This window comes from Amphiura filiformis, chromosome 1 (genome assembly GCF_039555335.1).
Source record: "Amphiura filiformis chromosome 1, Afil_fr2py, whole genome shotgun sequence".
NCBI lineage: Eukaryota > Metazoa > Echinodermata > Ophiuroidea > Amphilepidida > Amphiuridae > Amphiura > Amphiura filiformis.
In genome coordinates this window covers 70862596-70883932 of record NC_092628.1, presented here as the reverse complement: position 1 = coordinate 70883932, position 21337 = coordinate 70862596, and the positions used below count along the sequence as shown (strand labels likewise).

The window sequence follows — 21337 nt, the reverse complement described above, 5'->3', positions numbered from 1 at the left end:
CAAAGCAAAAAGTATTTGTGCAACACAGCCTGTAATATTCTTTTCTTTCTATGCATATTCTCATCAATAACCTATTTCAGAAAACTAACCGTTAATTCTTGCAGCACCATGGTTCCAATCCAAGCAAACAGCACATACTCCAATATAGTGGCTTCTCTTCTGAACTGAAATAACAGCACATAGCTATACAACAACAAGAATGCTATGTAATGGATCTGAAACAGAAAAAATATGAACACAACCTTCAAGTAAAATGACATGTACCAACTGTACATGTCTTGTACCCACTTGTCGTCTTGTGCTCACTTGATATTGTTCGCCCTGAGACTACAAAAATGGAAATATGTATACGAAAACTTCGCGACATTGACTTGAATACTTTTCGCAATGATATTTTACAGTCATCTTTATATACTTCTCCTTCTCCTGATCTAGATAAGCTAATTGCTCAATATGAAAATGTGTTACTCAAACTCAAAGACAAACATGCTCCACTTATTACTACGCTGACGGTCAAATGTCGTCCAAATGCACCATGGTATAATGAGCAACTCCGTGACTTGAAACAAAAACTCCGTCGCCTTGAACGTCGCTGGCTCTCTTCTAAATTAGAAATTGACAAGCAATGCTTCAAAGAACTCAGCAATCAATACCATGAAATGATCAATCAAGCTAAACTTGATTACCATAAGATGCAGTTTGAAAACTGCAATTCAAAGCAACTGTTTCAACAAGTTGAGAAATTAAGCAAACCAAAAACATCTAAAGTTTTGCCATCAGAAATTCCTAATGACCCTCTCGTTGAAAGATTCTCCAGCTTTTTTGCAGAAAAAATTCAACGTATTAAAGCTAATTTGGAAGAATCACCACCATCACATTTAAGTGTTCAAACAAGCTATTCTTGCACTTCGACACTTTCTGAATTAGCCATGGTGTCTGAGGAATCGGTAAAGGAAATCATCATGAAATCACCATCTTCTTCATGCACGCTGGATCCAATACCAACATGGCTCCTTAAAAATGTATAAATGAGCTTGTTCCTATCATCACAAAAATCATCAACTTATCATTCCAGCAAGGTAAATTTCCTGATGTTTTAAAATCTGCACTCATCACACCACTCATCAAAAAACAAAGCTTAGACTGTGAAACTCTGAAAAATTATCGTCCTGTGGCCACTCTCAAATTCCTCGCTAAAACTATTGAACGTGCATGTTCTTCACAAATACATAAGTATCTCACTTCACAACATCTTCACGGTAAAATGCAGTCGGCCTATAGATCTGATCACAGTATTGAGACAGCGCTACTTCGTGTATATAATGACTTGTTGTTGGCAGTAGACAAAGGAAAGGAAGCTGTTTTAATACTTCTAGATTACTCTGCTGCATTTGACACTATCAACCATGATATTTTTATTGACCGCCTTACCCAGAGATATGGTATTACTGGATCTGTATTAAACTGGTTTTCATCATACTTCAACAACCGCTCACAATTTGTTTCAATCAATAACACTATTTCTAAAGCGCATGTGCCAAAGGAGGGTGTTCCACAAGGATCTGTGATTGGACCACTATCATTTACCATGTACACAGCCCCTCTGGAGGATGTTATTAATGCTCATGGCTTCAGTAAAATGATTTATGCCGATGACACTCAAATATATATTGTGCTCGATGAATGTGAACGTTCATATCTTCTTCCAAAGCTTGAAAGATGTATAAACGACATTAAAACCTGGTCAAACATGAGCGATTTAAAACTAAATGAGGACAAAGCGGAAGTAATCCATATCACATCTCGTTTTAGACATAATTCACCTTTACCACCTGTTCAAATTTGTGACTCATTTATCCAACCTGTAAATAATGCTCGCAATCTTGGTGTAATTGTCCAGAATGATCTGAGAATGGATTCTTTTGTTAATAACATTTGTCGCTCAGCATCTTTTGCTCTGTATAAAATTGGCCAGATCAGAAAATATCTTGATAAAAATTGTACTGAAATGCTTGTTCACGCTTTTATTACATGTCGCCTTGACCAATGCAATAGTCTTCTTTATGGTTTACCCGACTCACAGATCTCCAAACTCCAACGAATTCAAAACTCGGCTGCCAGATTAATTTCGCTTACTAAGAAACGTGATCACATTACTCCAATCCTTCATGATTTACATTGGCTACCTGTGAAATACCGCATTATATACAAAGTTCTCCTCCTCACTTATAAATGTATTAATGATCTTGCACCTGTCTATCTACAAGAACTCATACAGCATTACACGCCTCCACGTAGTCTTCGATCGTCAACACAATTTCGTCTAACTAGCTCATCATATTCTACTCAGTATGGTCATCGCTCATTTTCTATTGCTGCCTCTGAACTTTGGAACAGTTTACCATTACATGTGAAAAACTCTCAGACTGTTAATCAGTTTAAAACATCTCTGAAAACTTATTTATTTAAAATTGCATACTAATGTTTATTTGTTATGTTTTTGTCTATGTATAATTTGTTTAAGCGCTTAGGGACTTTGGTGTAAAGCGCTATATAAGCATGGTTTATTATTATTTATTATTATTATTATTATTATTATTATTATTATTATTATTATTATTACCCTAGTTTACATCATTTCCAAGATGTTAATGTAATCCTGAATGTTATACAGCCCAGAACACATGCTCTATCCTCTAACAGCATAAGGTAAGAGAAACTAAAATATCATTGATACCTCAGTGGCAAGTGTCCTGGTATTGAGTCCCAGAGGTCCCTGGCTCAAATCCTGGACAAAGATGATTTTTCCTCCTTAGCAAACATGCAGGAAATGGTAATCATCTACTTACCACATACATCCAAAATTTAGTGACCGGTGCTTTGTAGAAAATGAAAGGTTTCTCAAACCAATGCAGTCTTCTTAGTCTGTTCTTAATGGTCAGTGCCTTGAAGTCTAAGAAGTAGATTAACAATGGCATGAATATTGTCATAATGATGAGCCACCAATGACTGGTTTGGAGACCACCAAGCCAGATACGTTGTAAAACACTCTGACAACAGGGATGTGAGATGAACTCCTAATGCAGAAATAAAAGAAATGGATGTCAAGTGAAAAAAAAATGCATACTACATCGTTTTGTAAGTATTAACTAGACAATTGATCGTATGTACCATCCTTCCTTATCAAAATAATAAGGAGATTCATCTCCTCACCCCTGGGATCTTTTCCCACACTCTTATACCCCCCTCCCCCCACACAATATTAGTTGCATCTGTTAGCATCTTACGCTTAATCTCATCAAACCCATTAAATTTCATCTGCAAATGCTCATACACTTTCAGTGTAGTATATAAGTTTGAATTTCGATACCTATTATGTTAATTATACCAGTCTGTCTGTCTGCACCTGTCTCGTCAGTCCTTTGTCTTGCATTCCCACCTTGTCTCATCGTCTTTGTTTATATCTTGTCCCACAATTTTGAGCTTTGCTCCTTTTGGTTTACTTGCCATGAAATTACTATTTTCTCCTTTATTGTATATGTACATTAAGCATGGTGAAATAAATGAAACTGAAACACCCCTTTACAACCTACTTGATCATTAGCTGAAGCAGCCATGGTGAGAGTAGTTCTGCCTTGCCAATAAGGGAGAGGACAGTCTATGAGCATTCCTGCAAACTCCTCATCAGTTTTATGACACTCCTCAATCACATTGGTAGCTAGGGCCTCAAACTGCCTATAGTAAGTAGCAAATTACAAACATTGTGAACAAGAAGTTATTAAATGACTCTTATCTATAATATCCCTACTTCTGTGACGTCACCTCTTTGATGCAATTTTCCGTTTCAACTTTTTAAAAATAAATGTCTTTAACATGTTCCTTGTTATTTCGAAATTTCATATTACATATATAATCATTTTGAGCACGCCTTATCAATATCTCTATATTTTACATACTGCAATCCTGTTTTCATTGTATCAAGTGGACCCCAGCCTAAATCCTTTCAAAACCCTCAGTCCTTTCTTGCCTTCTAATCATTATTAGCTACTTCTATGCATATAATATATGACAGGACAGATTTCAACATTGATTTGGGACAGTATTTTTAAGCTTTCTGTTGGGTATGGGCTAATAAGTTCCAATTTCTTATCTCTCAACACAAGAGCTAAAAACTAACTTCATATTTAATTGTGGCAAGTGACCTTCTTTCCTTATTACTTGACAAAATTATTTCTCTTATCTGAATTCACCTAACTTTAACGCAATGTTATATGACTGGTTCAACTCCCATTCATGCATGCTGCCAGATCGAGGCTCTCCTCGCATATGGCATGTATGGCGGAACCGTGCAATGGGTAAATAAAGGTCTTCTGTGGGTCAAAGTGAGCGATCTTAAGGATCAACCATGTATACAAACATCTTTTTTGCTTGCCCATGTGTGGGTATGATTATATCTATTTGATCTTGATGTCAACTTACCTAGCGTCACTTTTGTATCGTTCTTTTAAGTCCAATTCATGCGTTTTCTTTCCTATCTTGTACATGATTTGGCTTGCAGCTATGGCCGTACTAATTGGATTCTCACAACGCTGCCAGAAAAATTCAGCCATCTCAATTCTACAAGAAACAAAGAGCATGAGGTGCATACATATAATCATACAACACTTTTGATAAAATAAACAAATTAATAGATCATCAATATTCATACATACAACATGACCTGAACTATACAGCATCAGAAATCACCATGTTCTTTCACCCTAGAAGAGGATCTTGAAGTTTTTCATATTTCTTTAGAAATGTTGCCTTGTTCAATTCTGTGTTTGCTTATCTACACCTTTTGGTTGGCGTCCTGAAAAGCATGTCATTTTGCCTTAGTAGCTTGTAGCATTCTGTCTTAGTACATTGCAGGTCTGATGTTCATACTATTTTGTTGACCATCACCTGTTCTGACCACTTGGTATTGTATTTATACAAGATGGTTGCCTTCTGAACTAGATTGGTTTCTGTACAATTTTTTAACTTAAAACATGATGCATCAGTCGAGTGCCTTACCGATTGGGCTTCTTTGACCATAGTCCATTTGACTTTCTTGAGACAGTAGCATTTGTGTGTGTGATGTGCGATCAAAGAGGGCGCATCTATAGCGCACCATGCGGCATGAAGTTAATGCACCCTACAAACACATGCCTTTGATCTTACGTGTACAGTCTCAAGGAAGTCAAATGGACTATACTTATTGACTATAACCTCAAAATGCCCCACAACCTTAACACACTGTTGCTGATCAGTGTCCTAAATCTGTTACTACCCTTATTAGCATGAAAGTTAATTAGAGGTTAATGACTGCACATCAGTTGTTTTGAGGGTATTGTGAAATATCTAAACATTGTGCTTTGGAACCGAGGTCCAAAGCACAATGTTTAGATATTTCACAATACCCTCAAAATAACTGATGCAAAGTCATTAACCTCATTCATAACCGTCACTTTTTTAATTCAATTAATGTCACATTTTTCTTCTTTTAATTTGAAAACAGAACACAATTTTAACTTTATCTGTCGTTTTCCCTGTAACAAATCGAATAGCCCATTAAGCAAATACCGCTAGCGACCAATCACACTGGCACGCAATCATGCGATGTCCAAATACGGTGGCCAGCGTCTGTGTAAATTGTCCGAACGCGTAACACGTCACGTTACGCGGTCATTGTAGAGCGTACTTTTAGCTACTTCACAAGATGCGGTCATTATACTTTTTCAATGACCTGCATTTGCGTCCGCGTATTTAAAATTTACTATCTGTGATTGGATCGCACTTGAATCATGAATCTGTAATGGTAATTCATATATTGATCTCAATACAAAAATATTTATCTCTGCAATTATCAACAATTGTTACAGCAGCCTTCGTCAGCGGCATAAAAACAGAGGGTGCTACACATTACCAAAGGTCTATGACCTGATCAAGACGTCATACAACAAGAAAACAAGATCCGGTCATTCAGCTGTAGTAACAATAGCAGAAAAGTATGGAGGAAATATCTTTTGCATTGTTATTAAAAGTTTAATCTTTCTATATAGACATAGTAACTAACCTGTTCATGAGCACAGCCCATAGGAATAGTTCTTTGAATGGTTGTTCAAAGTGTAGTCCTGGATTGGCCAATTCAATCATACTGAGAGCCTTAGATCCTGTAGTGAAGTCCCTGCCTTCTGATCGGACAAACTCTTCTTGTGCCTTCTGAACTAGATTGGTTCCTATACAGAGTTAGTTAACAAAATATTATATTCTTTCTCATTACAATGATAGTATTGATCAGTGTTCTAATTTTAAAAAAAAGTGGTTATAGGCGGACATTCAAAATATTAATACTTTTAGCTCGCGATTACCGTAATAAAATTTAGTACATTAACAATTCTCCCACATGGTTTTGCCAAATTTATGAAATTAATACAGATACAGCCCTAGTCATTGCCATATAATAAGATGACATACCTGATAGACTTGTAGACAATACCATTAGAGACAGGCTTCCCCTGCCGATACATTTGACACGTTTGTCTAATTGATAGAGAGGTTCATGATGTGCTCCAGTCAGGTAGTGTAATAAGCGACCAATGTCATGGAGATAGATGGGTAAATGAGGCTGTTAGAAAAGCAGAGATTTCAAATATGAATTCCAGAGGCAGTTCCACACAGGAGAAAATCCAGTGTGCATCCCTTAAAATCCCCCCAAATATAGGACATTGAACTAAAAAAGTACAATCATGCCAAACAAGCCAAATTGTAGCATCTGCACACCCCCCCCTATTGACAAACCTGGATCTGTACCTAAATACAATAAATTATTGATCAAGCATCTCTATTTCACTAATTTTTAAAATTAAGTTTTTTTATGCATCATAACAGAAAATTACAATTCTCATCTACAAGAATTGGCTACATTCTTTTTAATGCATCTCCTAATTGATACTTTATTATTTGACTTAGTTACCATATCTATACATGTGTGCTTCTTTTTAATATGTGCAATAGCTTGAATCTTTTGTTATAAGGTGCAACACAATTTTTTCCACTGTGATAGAATGTCATGTGTGCTACAAGAAAAGCAGTTGCTGCAATTATGTAATCTCTCTCTTCAGTGGCATAGCCAGCATTTTTGCAGAGGGTGGGCACAAAGGGACGGGAGGAAACTTTTAATGGGGGAGGGGGGACTTTGACCAAAAATGGTCAAAAATTGGCTAAAAGGTAGTGATTGAAGGTAATTTGCATCCATACCTTATTCTTGGTTATCGTGCTCAGCATAACTCTAAGATGATGATCAGCATCAGCCTGTGTAACAAATAAGAAATAAAGAATTTAGTAAGCACAATGCCAAATCAACAAAGGCATCAATACACATTTTCCATCATTTTGTATCATTACAGATACTAATAAATTAACATAATTAGCAGTATTCAAGGAGCTGCAGCTTTGAAGAATATTTTTTTTTAAATTGATTTGTTTGAGATTTGACAACCCTGGATAACCCAAGAAAGCCTCTATTGAAGCTTATTTCCATTGGGGTCCATTTGAACACTGGGACGGGTTGGGAACAGTCAGGGGTTAACACCCTACTCTTTTTGAAACTGGCTGCGAAATACATGTACAGGTATGGCTCTCTGCACACGGGACCGACGGCTTACCGTCCCCTCCCAAGGACGGAATACTTTCATGATTCATTTACCCAATTCTAAATGAACCATGGGGAGAGTGGAAGTCTGAATTTAATCTACATAAGTTGCCAATTAATTTCAGACTTTTTTTTTCCAAGTCAATATCCCAATATCTAATTCGTTCTTTTGGGTCATATTATGTGTTTCCTATTTTTATTGCTTGCATATTATTATGTTGTTTCTGGTGCTATTGTATGCATAATGATATGATCGTTCTGTATTTCACAAAGGTTTTTTCTTTGCTTGTCGCCTCGTTTTCCGCATCTTTCTCCCTCGTGCAATATTGTTTTTGTTTGATCTTTAGGGACTGTTCAGACTGTCTTATATTGTTTTATTTTTTTTTGCTTTGTATTACTTATCAATTTGCCTGTGATTTAGCTTTTTGTAGTGGGTTGAGCTATATTGGTGTTGCTCTGTCTTTTGTGTTATTTCGTCCGGCCTAAGACGGGTGCAACATCGGTTTTCTCTGCCCACGGCAAATAGTGTTGTTGATTTTTTGTTTTTTTTACATGCATTTTTGTTTGGCTTTATTTAATTGTTTAATTTTTCCTTCAACCACTTGGCGTGTTTTCTGGTGTCTCCGGGTGTTCCGCGGCCTGCTGCTTGCGTTGGTTTTACCGCTCCCCCGTACAACACTACGAAGGCATGTCTGGTGGTGGTTGTGATTTCTTTTTTTTCTCTGAATTTATGCTGTGTTGTAAATAATCTTGCTTGATTTTATCTTGTTTTGCTCTTTTGGGCTTTTAAATTTGTAGTATATCTTGTAGTTAAAGATTTTTCTGTAAAGCGCTTTGAGAAACTGTTTTGTTTGTAACACGCTCTATAAGTGTATATTATTATTATTATTATTATTAAACTTCCTTTGTGTTTTATTGTTCTGAACAACATTAAAATGACCACATCTGTTGAAGTCGATTTGTGATGGAGTTATCATCATCAACATAAAGCTCTGAAAATGGCATGTATGATGAACTTAAAAATTGAATTTTGATTTTGCTTGAGCACCGACTCATCTTGCTTGATCGCCTCACATATAATACAACCAAGATCAGATTTTCAAGTTTTGTATTGGCAAACCAGTACAAATGTCAAATTATTTTGTCTACAAAGTCAACAGTACTAGTTCAATTTCCCCAAAAATTGAGCATGTTACATCGCCCACTACTGTATATACAAGTACAAATTTAACAATAGTAATGTGTGTCCTTATATTTGGACAGTGTTTGCTTAATAAAGAATCAATCAAATTGAGAAGGGAGTGATGTTACCCCTCCATCCAGCCAGGGACTGTCTTTTGGAATTTGCAGGAGAGCATTAAATAGCTCTTCTGGCACCTTCAAGAGAGCTGTTTAGAGCATTTACAATAGAATGTAAGGAAAGAATGGTCAATTAAGGAGAGCTAAAAATCACTCTCCTATATCAGAATTAAGGAGAGCAACAGAGAGCGATTGCACTCGCTCTCCTCAAAAGGCAGTCCCCTGTCTGCAGCCCATTACCCCCACACCAACACACATACAAAGTTTCAAATAATACAATAAAAAAATAGTCATTTACATTAATATAAGCATCAATTAATCTAGGATCTAGGTAAATTCACTTACTGCATTGTACAGTCTTCTCAATCTTGACACAGTGAGATACTCCTTCATGATGGCTCCATGCTCCAGAAACAGTCTCAGAAACTCTACATGATTATGTACTAGAGCAGATGTAATAAATGGGTCTAGACTGCCATCCTGAAAATCAAATGGATATAAAGTGCATTTGGCTATAGTCAATCACTTATTATCTATGGTGACACTGACACAAATAGATTCAGTCCGTTAAGAAATCTTCCTGTAATGTTTTATAAAAATGTAAAATTTTTGATAAAAACTGATACGAACATATTATTTTATGAACTGTTTATTGAATTTTACTTATAGGGCCTTGTAGTACTTACATAAAATTCAATACTACCTTGATGAGGGCCCATAGATTTCAAACCGAATGGCCTTTAAAGAATTGAGCACTGTAATTAGTCAGCTACATTGCCTTTTGACAAAAATTCCAACATCGGGGGGGTCCCCCTCAGACAACCTCTGCATCTCTGCATATGGATAAACAAGTGGCTATTTTTGCTTCTGTTTTAGACACCTGTAAGCAATAATTTTTACAATAAGTGTCAAAATGGTCCACCAAGTGGCTTCAATTGGGTCTTCAATTTGCGAAATTTTCAGACTGGACACCTCTTGGGCCCTCTTTGACATTATTTACAATATGCAATAAACCCATACTTACTGGCCATACTATTTCATCTGAGAATATTTTTGATTCTGCGACATCTACTCTATTCCAGGAGAGAGCTAGAGACAGCTGTTGAGCAGGAGATGCAAGCTGACCTATGTAAACAAATCATAATCGTAGACCTTCATAACATCTCAATTAATCCATCTCAAATCAATCAACCAACCAATCAATCAATCAACATATCATTTTTCATTTTTACATGTTGTACTAGTTCAAGTTCATAAATTCAAAATTTTCAAGAAATATACTCATTCCATCTATATAATTATGCAAATAAATCATATTTGAAACATTTGTGGTTCCCCTGGTTCTATGATGCTTAACTTTATCTTACTTCTATGATGCTTAATGTTTAAATCATCAGTGTCATGCCTGGAAAGCAAAATTGTTTTGTGTTCTGCTGTATATTATGTATTATTAAACCTGACTATAACTACTGTCGTATCAATCGTATGTGATCCTTACCTTTGAGAAGTGCAGTAAGAATGGCCAAATCCAAGTCGGAATTTTCACCTCTGTCCATTTCAAATACAGTGATCTGAGAGAATAACATATAAATTTCTAATTAATTAGTTAAAGCAGATAACCTATCAGATACTTACCCCATGACACTTGTTTTGAGGTCTTAAGTTTACTAGTAATTTCCGATGGCTACTGACTCTCAAGACACCCAATTTGAAAACTAAACATACTAGGTTTCTGTCGACAAAATGTAAGGTATTTTCAGATTTTACTCTTTAGGAGTCCAAAATGTGACCTCTAAACTCTCCACATGCAACTCTATAATGGTGTATCATGGACACAAAAAATACACTTTTCCTGAATTTGCTGGTGGGGTTATACCAATATTGGAGCAATTTTGAATTTGGACGTCTATGAATGTTGACATTCCACTATCAATTACCCAATACTGACAGAGGGCCAGTAACATTAGCTTTCAACTTGGTGGTCTGGAGGGGCCAAATCAATCAAAATCAAAACATAAGATGACAAAATATGCTTCACATGGTAAACCACTGCGCATTTGCCATTTGCCAAAGTTCCGTCATTTTGGTTCACTTTGTGTGACAGATGATTGCTGACAACTGATTTATTAGAAGCATTGGTAAAATCTTGTATGCAAACACATGGGTGTCATCACCTTTGTTTGCATGAGTAAGATAAGGCAAAAAAGAATCCCTATCAAAAATTTTATAAGCTAAGAAAAACATAGAAAAGTGACGGTATGTGCACACATGAATTATGTTTACCTTATGTATATATATGTGGTATTTTTTTGTTTGAGGTCAAAGGTCATTAATGGGTCACTTCCGGTATAAAACGAAAAACCTTCAAAAATTTTTATTTGATAAGAAAAACATAGGACAGTAACGGTATGTTCACACATGAATTGTGGTTACCCAATTCATATGTGGTATTTTTTATTTGGGGTCAAATGTCATTAAGGGGTCACTTCCGGTCTGAGATGAAAAAACTTCAAAATGCCCCTTCTGCCACGAGTAACATAGCAAAGTGGTGCCACATGCACCCATGCATTGACATTAGCCAATGTCTATGGGCGTTTTCATATATTTTGGGGTCAAAGGTCATTAGGGGTCACAACACGGCTGTGTTCATGGGTTAGACCACAGCTAAGTCTAGTTTCATTTGAAATCCATACCACCCCTACGGACTATGGAAGACATGACCTTAATCTCCCACACAGGGAGCGTGAATTTCAAAAGGGGTGACTCCATTTGAAATCTACACTCCCTGTGTTGGAGATTAAGGTCATGTCTTCCATAGTCCATAGGGGGTGTATGGATTTCAAATGAAATAACCCAATGATGGGTAATGTCTTTAAAATTATTTTATTCTCAAAACTATTCCATTAGTCAACAGTAATTAACTGTAAGTTTACATGAATACATGCCCTAATACCATATACAAATTGTGCTGTTCTTGGGTTCAGAACAAGATTATCTTATAATTTATATGGTTTGGAAAGTGGTAGATAATGTGACGAGCACTGAACCTACCAAATGTTCTTGATGAATACAAGTGTTGACATCCTGTAGAAGACTTATCATTTTACTACTGTCATATCCTACATCATATGCTGCATTCAATCTGTCCTTCAAGGTTTGAATTGATGCCGGAGTGACCAACTGACGGACCCCTCTGAAAAAAAAAAAAAATAAAAAAGTCAAAAGTAGGTAATGGTGAACTTAATGGAAAAGGACACAAAACACATCAAAAATCGATAAGGGAACAACCCAAAAGTTCGATGAAACCCTTTTAAACAAAAGTCCTTTCGTTAGGGAGGGAGGGGGGTCAAAAAGTCCGATTACGATAAGTAGCTAAAACATCGGTCAAAGCTGATATTTTTTAAGGATTTAATATATAATTGTAAAATTTTAATATTTTCTGAAGTACGATATTGACATTTAACAGTGGTTGCTTCAAAATGATTTCAAAGAAATATAGAGTGCATTACTCGCAACCTGCAACTTGTAAGTTCATATTTTAAAGCAGCTGACCAGGAAGTCCTAATTTTTTATGAAGAAAAATATATCAAAATAAAATAGAATTAGTGTTTCTTAAACGTGATCAATATCCTAGCAATGTCACACCTCCACAACCACATCGACGGCCTTGTGCCCAATGAATGTGGGTTGGGATTTTCGATATTTGACACTTACGTTAGAGGGGAGGGGGGTTAGCCTTCTAACGAAAGGACTTTCGTTTATAGGGCTTCATCAAACTTTTGGGTTGTTCCCTAAATGATACAGGACTTGATGTGGGCAAACAAGTAAAATACAGACTAGACAGTATGCAGAGAGGGGACAAAAACAGCAAATGTGATCACAAAAGTAGGTTAAAGTTTGTGTACCAATTACAAAGTCCTTGGAAGTGTTAAACCTACAAAAACAACAAGAATCAATGTGAATACAAACTACACTTTACATAAGCAGATACGCTAAACAAACAACAAATAATATTATAAAAGAAATAGATAGGCCTACAACATTTTCCCCTTGTACGGGGTTACATCCATCTAGTGAAAATTGAACTTAATAGATATATCACACTTACTCTACTTCTATAGCATGATTGTGTGCATATGATATGATATCTGCTGCCCTGCCAGTGCCTTCACATACCACTGTAGGTATACCTCTACATATTGCATTCTTTGTGTTTGTAATAGCATCTATCCCTCCTTCTAAGACCACCAACACTACAGGGATACCTTGCCCTAGCTCTGTTGTTTGCCATATAGAAAGAAAGAAACAAATCAGTACTTTATTATGGACCAATGATACATGGCATTATTGTTATGTTATATCAATACTCATAATTAGTGCACTTAACTATTATGCCAAACTGATTCAATCAAAAATGAAACATGTTTTTGAATATATCTTTGCTATATCCAAGCTCTCAGCAATTTGTGCGATCTCTCTTTGTGTTGTGCCAATAACATGCACAAACTATTCCATACGCATGCCTTTGCCTTAAGACACATATTATCTGGGATATTATCATTCTATTTTGAAGACACACATTTTGATCCCAAAGTGACAGTCCATATGGTGGATGTCCCATAGAGTTATGGCTATATCAGTTATCACTCAAAGTCTTCCTTGTCTAATTTCTTTAGTAATTTCCTTTTGTTTCTTCAAGGCAGAGATCATTTTTATACACCTGTGATGCCCAAGTACCAACATGCTAAGTAGATTATAGTCATGTTACACACTCATAATTCATTTGAAAATATGTTTCTGACTTTTCTAAAGGCAAATTTTTAAATCCAGCTAAGTATAAACAACTACTAATTGAAACTTTTCATATCCTTGGATGTCCTTCAAACAAAATAAAGTCAAATTCAGTTTGCTAGAATACTTCTGGATTAATCCTTACCACTTTGAGGTGCTGCAATAGCTTTCTCAATCTTTGGTCTCAACACAAGGTCAGCTCCATATTTGTTCTTCTTACCATTGTCTACCAGTATAAAATGTGTATGATCTGGATTTAGAGGTACAGGACTGCCTCTTCCTATTACTGCATTTACATTGTATAAGGCTGGGTAAAGGCCCTGCAGAATGAAACAAATAACATGTGTAAAGTTTGTTAATTATGTAGTCAAATCCAATTTTCTACTCACGATTTTAGACAGTCTCGTCTCCCGGTCGGGAGACCTCTTCAGTAATGCGATGATTCGCTTACTCTCCCGCAAAATTTCTCATTCCTCAGGTGCACATTTCTTAACAGCGGATCAGTAGATGCCCTCGTCATGGTTGATAGTCTCGGTGCCCCTCTTTCTGATCCAAAGTGTTTCGGGTATCCATCTAGTTTGCTTGTTAGTGTCCTTGTCAATTATGCTTTCCCCCTCCCAACTAATAACGTGATTCTCTTGAGCAATGTGGTCTGAAATGAACGATTCGTGCTGTTCCGAAACAGATTCTTGTCTTTTTGCCCTTGTGTATTTGATGTCCTTGACTTTTTCAACGTCTTTCCTGTGCTCATTTAGTCTTGTTTGAAATTTCCTTCCCGTTTCGCCGATGTAAGTTTTGTTGCAAGTTTGGCAAGGAATTTCATACACACGGTCGCATGTTTGCAAGGTGTCGATCTTATCTTTCGAATTGGCTACATAATTAACAACACACCTGAATAGTGACCGAATAACTAAGCTTTGCTGCATAATTTTACTCTTTCATTTTGTTGCAACATATGAACATGTAAAGGATCTAAATCATTGTGTAATTTTTTAAAATTGTAAGACCCTGGAACCACAATTGCACTGCCACAATTTCAATAATCCTCTATTTGCTCTGCTGTTGTCCTATTCCAACTTTTTTTCCAGTAGAGGCAAAATGTTGTTGTTGCATATTGTTGCCACTAGCCCTTAGTAAATTGAAATGAATGCTTTCCATTACCAGTTCATTGTAATGGATACTATAATGAGATCTATTATATTGAGACTTTCAGTACAAGAAAGCGAGACAAAATTGGAAAAAATGGCAAGAGAAAAAAAGAAAGAAAAATCAAAGAGAACCCAAACTTTCAGAAATGGTTGAATCATCTGATATTACCCGTAACTACTAACCTGTCCACCTTTGCCAGTCAGCTTATCTGTATTTTCTATGTAACCCCATGGAGCAATACCAATACAATTAACTGCATTGACAGCCTTCCTTTGGACCCATTTCATGCTTTGTCCTTCCCTCAGTGCTATCCCTACACACTTGGTAACTCCAATATTGGTACCTCCAGTGAGTAGCCAAGCACCGGTGGCTTGTGAAGCCTGTAATGAAGAGTCAAGTATCAGGATTAAAAGGTGGAACTAATAATCATTCCTTCTTGGTTTATATCAAGGTTGCTACAAAGCAAAGCACCTTATCCAGACAACTGCATTACTTTCTAATGGCCTGACATCACTATGGTTGTCGTGCCTTGATAAAAATTTGGCTAGTTATATAGTATTAAAAAAATAAATGTAGATATTTATATAGCGCTTTATGCCATAAACAGCCTCAAAGCACTTTACATTTATTCCGCCGTCATTAAAATATGTCGGAACCACGTTTGCAGCCTACAAGTGGCGCAGGGGTCCATCAGTACAACGACTGTGACTACCCCTAACAGCTTCCCATTGCACCTGGGTGGGGTGAGGCAAGCGAGGCAAAGCGCCTTGCCCAAGGGCAAACACGGTGGTGGGACGGGAATCGAACCCATGCACGTCGAGCAAGCTCTCAAATTATGAGTCCAATGCCGTAACCACTGAGCCACCGTGCCCTCAATATGCTGGGTTGCATCAGTTTTTAAGTTTCCTGCTAATTGTTGATCTTTTTGTGCGGCAAAACAGTCAAATTACCTTTATAAAGTATTTTATGGCAACAAAAAAGCAGTATTTGCTAACAAGTGATCACCTGTCCAATGAAGCGATTTCCTTGGTGAGTTCAGTAATAGTACCCAAATTTAAGATTTCATTTTTTTTCTGGAGATGTGTACTCGAAGTACACTATGAAATACCTACCCTGATAAGGCCTCTGTTGAAAGTCTGTTGATCCTGTTCATTCAGCTTGAAATTCTTAGCACCACCCGTCACTGATATCACCAATTTAGGGCGTGGCAGACGCCATTGATGTATCAATAGCTTCAGGATGTCCTGAGGATCTGCATCTTCTGTAAGTCTCACATACTGAAAAAAACAATGACAACCACATCAAAACCAATGAGATACTATATGGAGTAGTGTCACTTTTTATGTCTTATATTCTTGTGTAGGGGTGAGGAAGGGCCACAAATTTTGAATTCAACCTTTTTAAAATATATGGAGTAGTGTCACTTTTTATGTCTTATATTCTTATGTAGAGGTGGGGAAGGGTCACAAATTTTGAATTCAAAATTTTAAATTGAACATTGCCGTTAAACTGCTCTATACTGGTCTAAAGGTATACTTTGCATAAAAGTTATAAGTGGAATGAATATATCAAAATGATTATAGATTCAAAATACTTTCAATACAAATTGTAGAAAAGTTTCTGAATTTGGAAAGCTTATTGTACATGCTACACTTTTAGCTCTACCTTTGCAGGTTTTTGTCTGCCGCTTCTTGCTGGAAAGAATGCAATTTCTCCAAATGCATCTGTGGGTGCTCTTTCTACATCTTGCACTGGGTCCCATACTGGCTGAGGTATGGATGTATTAGACCTGGCTGAATGGGATTGGTACACTGCAGCATCTACGTGTTGTTGTTTAGTACGGCCACAGAAGCACCTGCAAGACAAGGTTAATAAAACATTGTCATTATTTCATCTGTTTCAAAGGTATTGTGTAAGCCTGTTTCAATTATAAGTAGTATGATAAAGCCACCTTGACAGTGGCGTAGCGTCATCGGGGCACGGGGGGTCTGAAAAGTACTGCTGGGTAAATTGATTTGATCATACCTCAGGTAATATTCTGTACATAAGAAATGGTTTGTCAGTGTTTTAGAGTTTCATAACATATACACTTACGGTTGATATGGTTTGGCAGTGTCTGGTACATATCTGATACATTCTTTCTTTTCAAAATGATCAATAATCCAATGACCTCTCTTCTCCTTCTGTAAAGACAATACATCTATAATTAAAATCTATTCAAATGGTAATTTTGTTGTTGGTCAAGTTTTCAATCATTTTTTTAAAACCAGTTACTTTCCGATCTGAAAACTTTGAACATGCAGACATATTAGAAACACTATGGCACATGCATTTACAAGGACTGAACAAGAATCTATGGTACTGATGCAAGTTTTGTGAGCAGTGCAGTGATGTAGCCAGGGGGCAAGAGGGGAAACTTCCCCAGAATCCATCAAGGTTATGTGTGTCTTGTTGAAAACATAACTGTTAGAAGTTAAGCATCATACAATGCCCTTTTCTTTAAATTTAAGAAATAAAGGGTAATGCATTATCCTTTACATGCAAATAATGTGTCCTCGGCAGTAAAAACGTAAATAATGGGTGAGGCGCAGCCGAACCCATTATTTAAACGTGTTTACTGCTGAGGACACATTATTTGCGTGTAAAGGATAATGCTGCACCCTTTATTTCTATTCTATTACCCATATAATAGTGCGATTTAAAGAGAAAATATCACATTTTTTGCCCAAATATTTCAAGTTGTTTACATCGAGGTGGAGCGCCTACGTGTAGCCAAAGCGTAAGTGATAGCGAGTATTGCAGAACGCGTAACCAAGTGTAATGCTTTGCGTAGAATGCGTAATGATGCTAATATACTGCATCTCGCTTTGATGTGCGCTGTGATGCGAGAAGAACATAAAGTTAGTTGCTCTGGCCACTTTATTACTAATCAGTGGTCTTTCACATAACGCGTTTCAACAAATCACAGTGCACAAATTTGAATAATGGGTCGTGGGGGTAATAGAATTGTTGACAAATCTACTTGAACAGATCAGTAGGCAACCCATACCCTGGCACACCCCACTGTTATTACTATACAACCACTGACAAATATTCCATTCCATACACCAAATTATATTCTTACCTTAATATCTACCACTGTGTGATCCCACCTGCTGCTTGTCTTGTCATCAGCACCTGATGCTTTGACATCTACCATAGGTAGCAGATTATGATTGTCTGACTGATGGCTACGTACACTGTGAGATGACCACCTGCTTTTAAGGGATGGTCTCCTGCCCTTAATCTTCACACTGGCTCCTCTGATGGTTCTACGAGTCAGATAATTCTCTGTCTCAACCTCAGAGGGGAATACTGTGGCAGAATTCATGGTGATGATTTAATGTAGGGCTTCACGGTAGAATTTCCATCTGTTATACATGTAAATATAAAATCAAGTCTGAAAATTAGCAATGATGATGACTGTGGATTAATTGAATTTGTAAAGTAAAATATATAATTTTATACAATGCTACATATAAAACAGCAAATCATCAGTGTTGCAGTTGAGTCCTTGTTGTTCCAGTCTGAGACCTTGGTGTCCGAGTCCGGGTCCCTGCCAATTTCTGATGTCCGAGTTCCAATCCTCAATGTCCGAGTCGGAGTCCTTATGTATCAAATTCAAACCCCATGGTTTTTACTAATATCAACATACTTAACCAGAATTTCAAAATTACCAGAAACCAGAATCAGAATAACATAACAAGAATATGATTGTTCCAGCTTTGGTCTAATTTGAGCCACTTAGGATTATTCATCAATGTGTCAATAGGAATTCTTAGTCAGCGGGAAAGAATGATTCTTGCAAGAACTTGCAACCTACTGGAAAGTGTGAGAGATCAATTAGACCAAATATGGTAGGTGCGGCGTAACAAGAGATTCAGCAAGTTTTTTCAAAATGTGATTTGGAAGATAATATTTAACACGACAAATTATACCACATCTTTTAGAAACATTAGAAGAACCTCTGATGGTTCTACGAGTCAGATAGTTCTCTGTCTCCACCTCAGAGGGGAATACTGTGGCAGAATTCATGGTGATGATATAATGTAGGGCTTCACTGTAGAATTTCCATCTGTTATAAATATAAAATCAAGTCTTAAAATGACTGTGGATTAATTGAATTTGTAAGTAAAATATATTTTTAATACAATGTTGCATTATCTTGCATATAGTGATTTGGAAGATAATATTTAGAAGCAATTAAATCAACATGGTGAGAGCAATTCATGTCACTGTCAAAAATATGACCAATGTATTTAAAATGATCAACTTTCTCAATGTCTTAACCATTATATATTAAAAAATATTATTGAATTTATTAAGATTGCGGGGTGTACCAAAGAGCATCAACTTAGTTTTGCTTAGATTTTAGTAAGTTTGTTTTCTCTTAATCACTTAGCTACACCATTAACTTAGGTTGTGATTCAGACTATTTTGAAGACTTTAAAAAGGATCTGATGAATTAACAAGTACAGAGGTATCATCAGCATACATAACTGTTTACATGTAACACTATCAGGAAGATCATTTACAAATATTATGAATAACAAAGGGCCCAATATAGACCCTTGAGGAATTCCGATATTAATAGGCCTTGGATCTGATATGGAACAACCAATTTTTACAGACTGCAATCTGTTATTGAGATAAGAATTAAACCAGATGAGTCATATGCCACTGATACCATATTTCTTGAGCTTATTAACAAGAAGGTCACAATTTATATTATTAAAAAATTACATATGGCACCAGTGACTTTTCCCTCATCCATGTTCTTGAACTTGAAGCAATATTGTGTGATTTGCATGTAAAGAATAGATTCCTATTTAAATGGAAAAACAGTGGCATGATCGATGGGAATTATATAAATAAACAGAATTTTAAACATAATTTTCACCAAGTTTGCCATAGCATATAATAAAGGAGACAAGCAGGAAACGTGATCCCGTCCGGGAATCAACCCCAAAACCCCAGGTTGCAGAATGATGCAACTTTAAATTGGGCGTTACTACCGCAAATTTTCAATGAAAAGCAACCTTATTTTAAAATTGCAGTGCTAATAAATGCTACTTTTGCATTGCAGGATGATGCTTTTAATCGTAAAATTGGTAATCAAACAATGCTGACAAAGATATATACGTTTTAAAATATGAAAATATTTTGAGTTACTTATAAACACTATAAACTGTGTTTTTAGTTTTGCTGATTTTACCATATAATTCAAATTTATGCAAATTAGGATGTTTTTCTAACAATGAACACCATTTCCTCAGAAAAAAATATGTTTTCATGAGACCAAAATCACATACTTGACATGACTTTTAAATTTGAACAATTTGGCCGAGCTTTGGAATTCAGCCCATATATAATTGATAATCATATCTGTGTATTTTTATAATTATTATCTTATCTCACTCTATTTTCTGTGGGAGCACACATGTTTGTTTGTTTTCTGTACTTATCATCAAGTGTTTTATTTGAAAATTTGAAACTTAATAAAACATAAATGCTACCACTCTGCGTACTATGTCTTCAGTTGAACTATATATATTATTGGGACAATAAGACCATAAAAAATGAAGTGGTATATTTTTTTGTTTCTTTTCCTTGCTTTTGAAACAAAAGGTACATATGGCTATGATGCAGAGGTTAAAATCAACATAGTTTCACGTCCAGATGGAGCGCAAGTTAACAAGCCTTTTATTTAATCTGACATGTAGATCTTTATTTGATCCAAAACAAGTTTCAATTGCCGGCATTGACTGGACAATAGGGTGGAGTCGAAGTTATTGCCAAGCCCTTGATTTTTGAGGATGGACTTGCAGAAAGAACTATCAAATTTCCTATTGTAAGTGTATCAATAAAATTAAGCAGCCTCACAGAGTCACTCTCCTCGGACCTGAATGGGGAGTGACGCTGTGAGGCTGCACCCCCTTGGTGCTCTGCAAACCAATATGAATTCTGCAGGCACCAAGCACTTCTACCAAATAAAACTGCTACCATTCTACTTGGCTATCATCAGCAGGGCATAATTTAGTGTCAGAATTTTGCATAGCAAAATTGTGACAAAGTTTCATTTGTTTAGCAATAATTATGTATAGCAATGACATATTTGTGTGAATGCATAGCAATTTGGCTAGATTGTGTAGCAAAATGCGATGCGATACCAGTTATATTATGCCCTGATCATCAGGGAGTTTTATGATTCATTTTATTGAGCCTTTGGATGGACTATGCCTCGAAAGTTCAGGATTCCTGTTTTTAATTTAAATCAACATGGTGAGGGCAAGTCATGTTACTGTCAATACAGGATCGTATATCGCCAGCAAAATATATCGCAATAATCGATAATGAAAGGAGCTTAAAAACATTTTATTTGAC

The 21337-nt window shown here is 36.3% G+C and overlaps 1 protein-coding gene across 1 annotated transcript in view; it reads right to left on the bottom strand.

Annotated features, from left to right (window-relative positions):
* The window catches only part of LOC140162718 (transient receptor potential cation channel subfamily M member-like 2), a 30599-nt gene that overhangs the window by 7038 nt on the left and 2224 nt on the right, over nt 1–21337 (bottom strand). The window contains exons 2-19 of the mRNA XM_072186005.1: nt 18039–18324; nt 17009–17097; nt 16580–16769; nt 16027–16191; nt 15097–15294; nt 13911–14085; nt 13083–13251; nt 12026–12167; nt 10473–10545; nt 9999–10099; nt 9320–9454; nt 7282–7335; nt 6499–6649; nt 6098–6260; nt 4480–4617; nt 3594–3735; nt 2850–3077; nt 90–215 (exon numbers count right to left, since the gene is read on the bottom strand). Coding sequence (XP_072042106.1) covers nt 90–215; nt 2850–3077; nt 3594–3735; nt 4480–4617; nt 6098–6260; nt 6499–6649; nt 7282–7335; nt 9320–9454; nt 9999–10099; nt 10473–10545; nt 12026–12167; nt 13083–13251; nt 13911–14085; nt 15097–15294; nt 16027–16191; nt 16580–16769; nt 17009–17097; nt 18039–18284 — 2685 coding nt within the window. The 5' untranslated portion in view covers nt 18285–18324. The remainder of the gene's footprint in view (nt 1–89; nt 216–2849; nt 3078–3593; nt 3736–4479; nt 4618–6097; nt 6261–6498; nt 6650–7281; nt 7336–9319; nt 9455–9998; nt 10100–10472; nt 10546–12025; nt 12168–13082; nt 13252–13910; nt 14086–15096; nt 15295–16026; nt 16192–16579; nt 16770–17008; nt 17098–18038; nt 18325–21337) is intronic.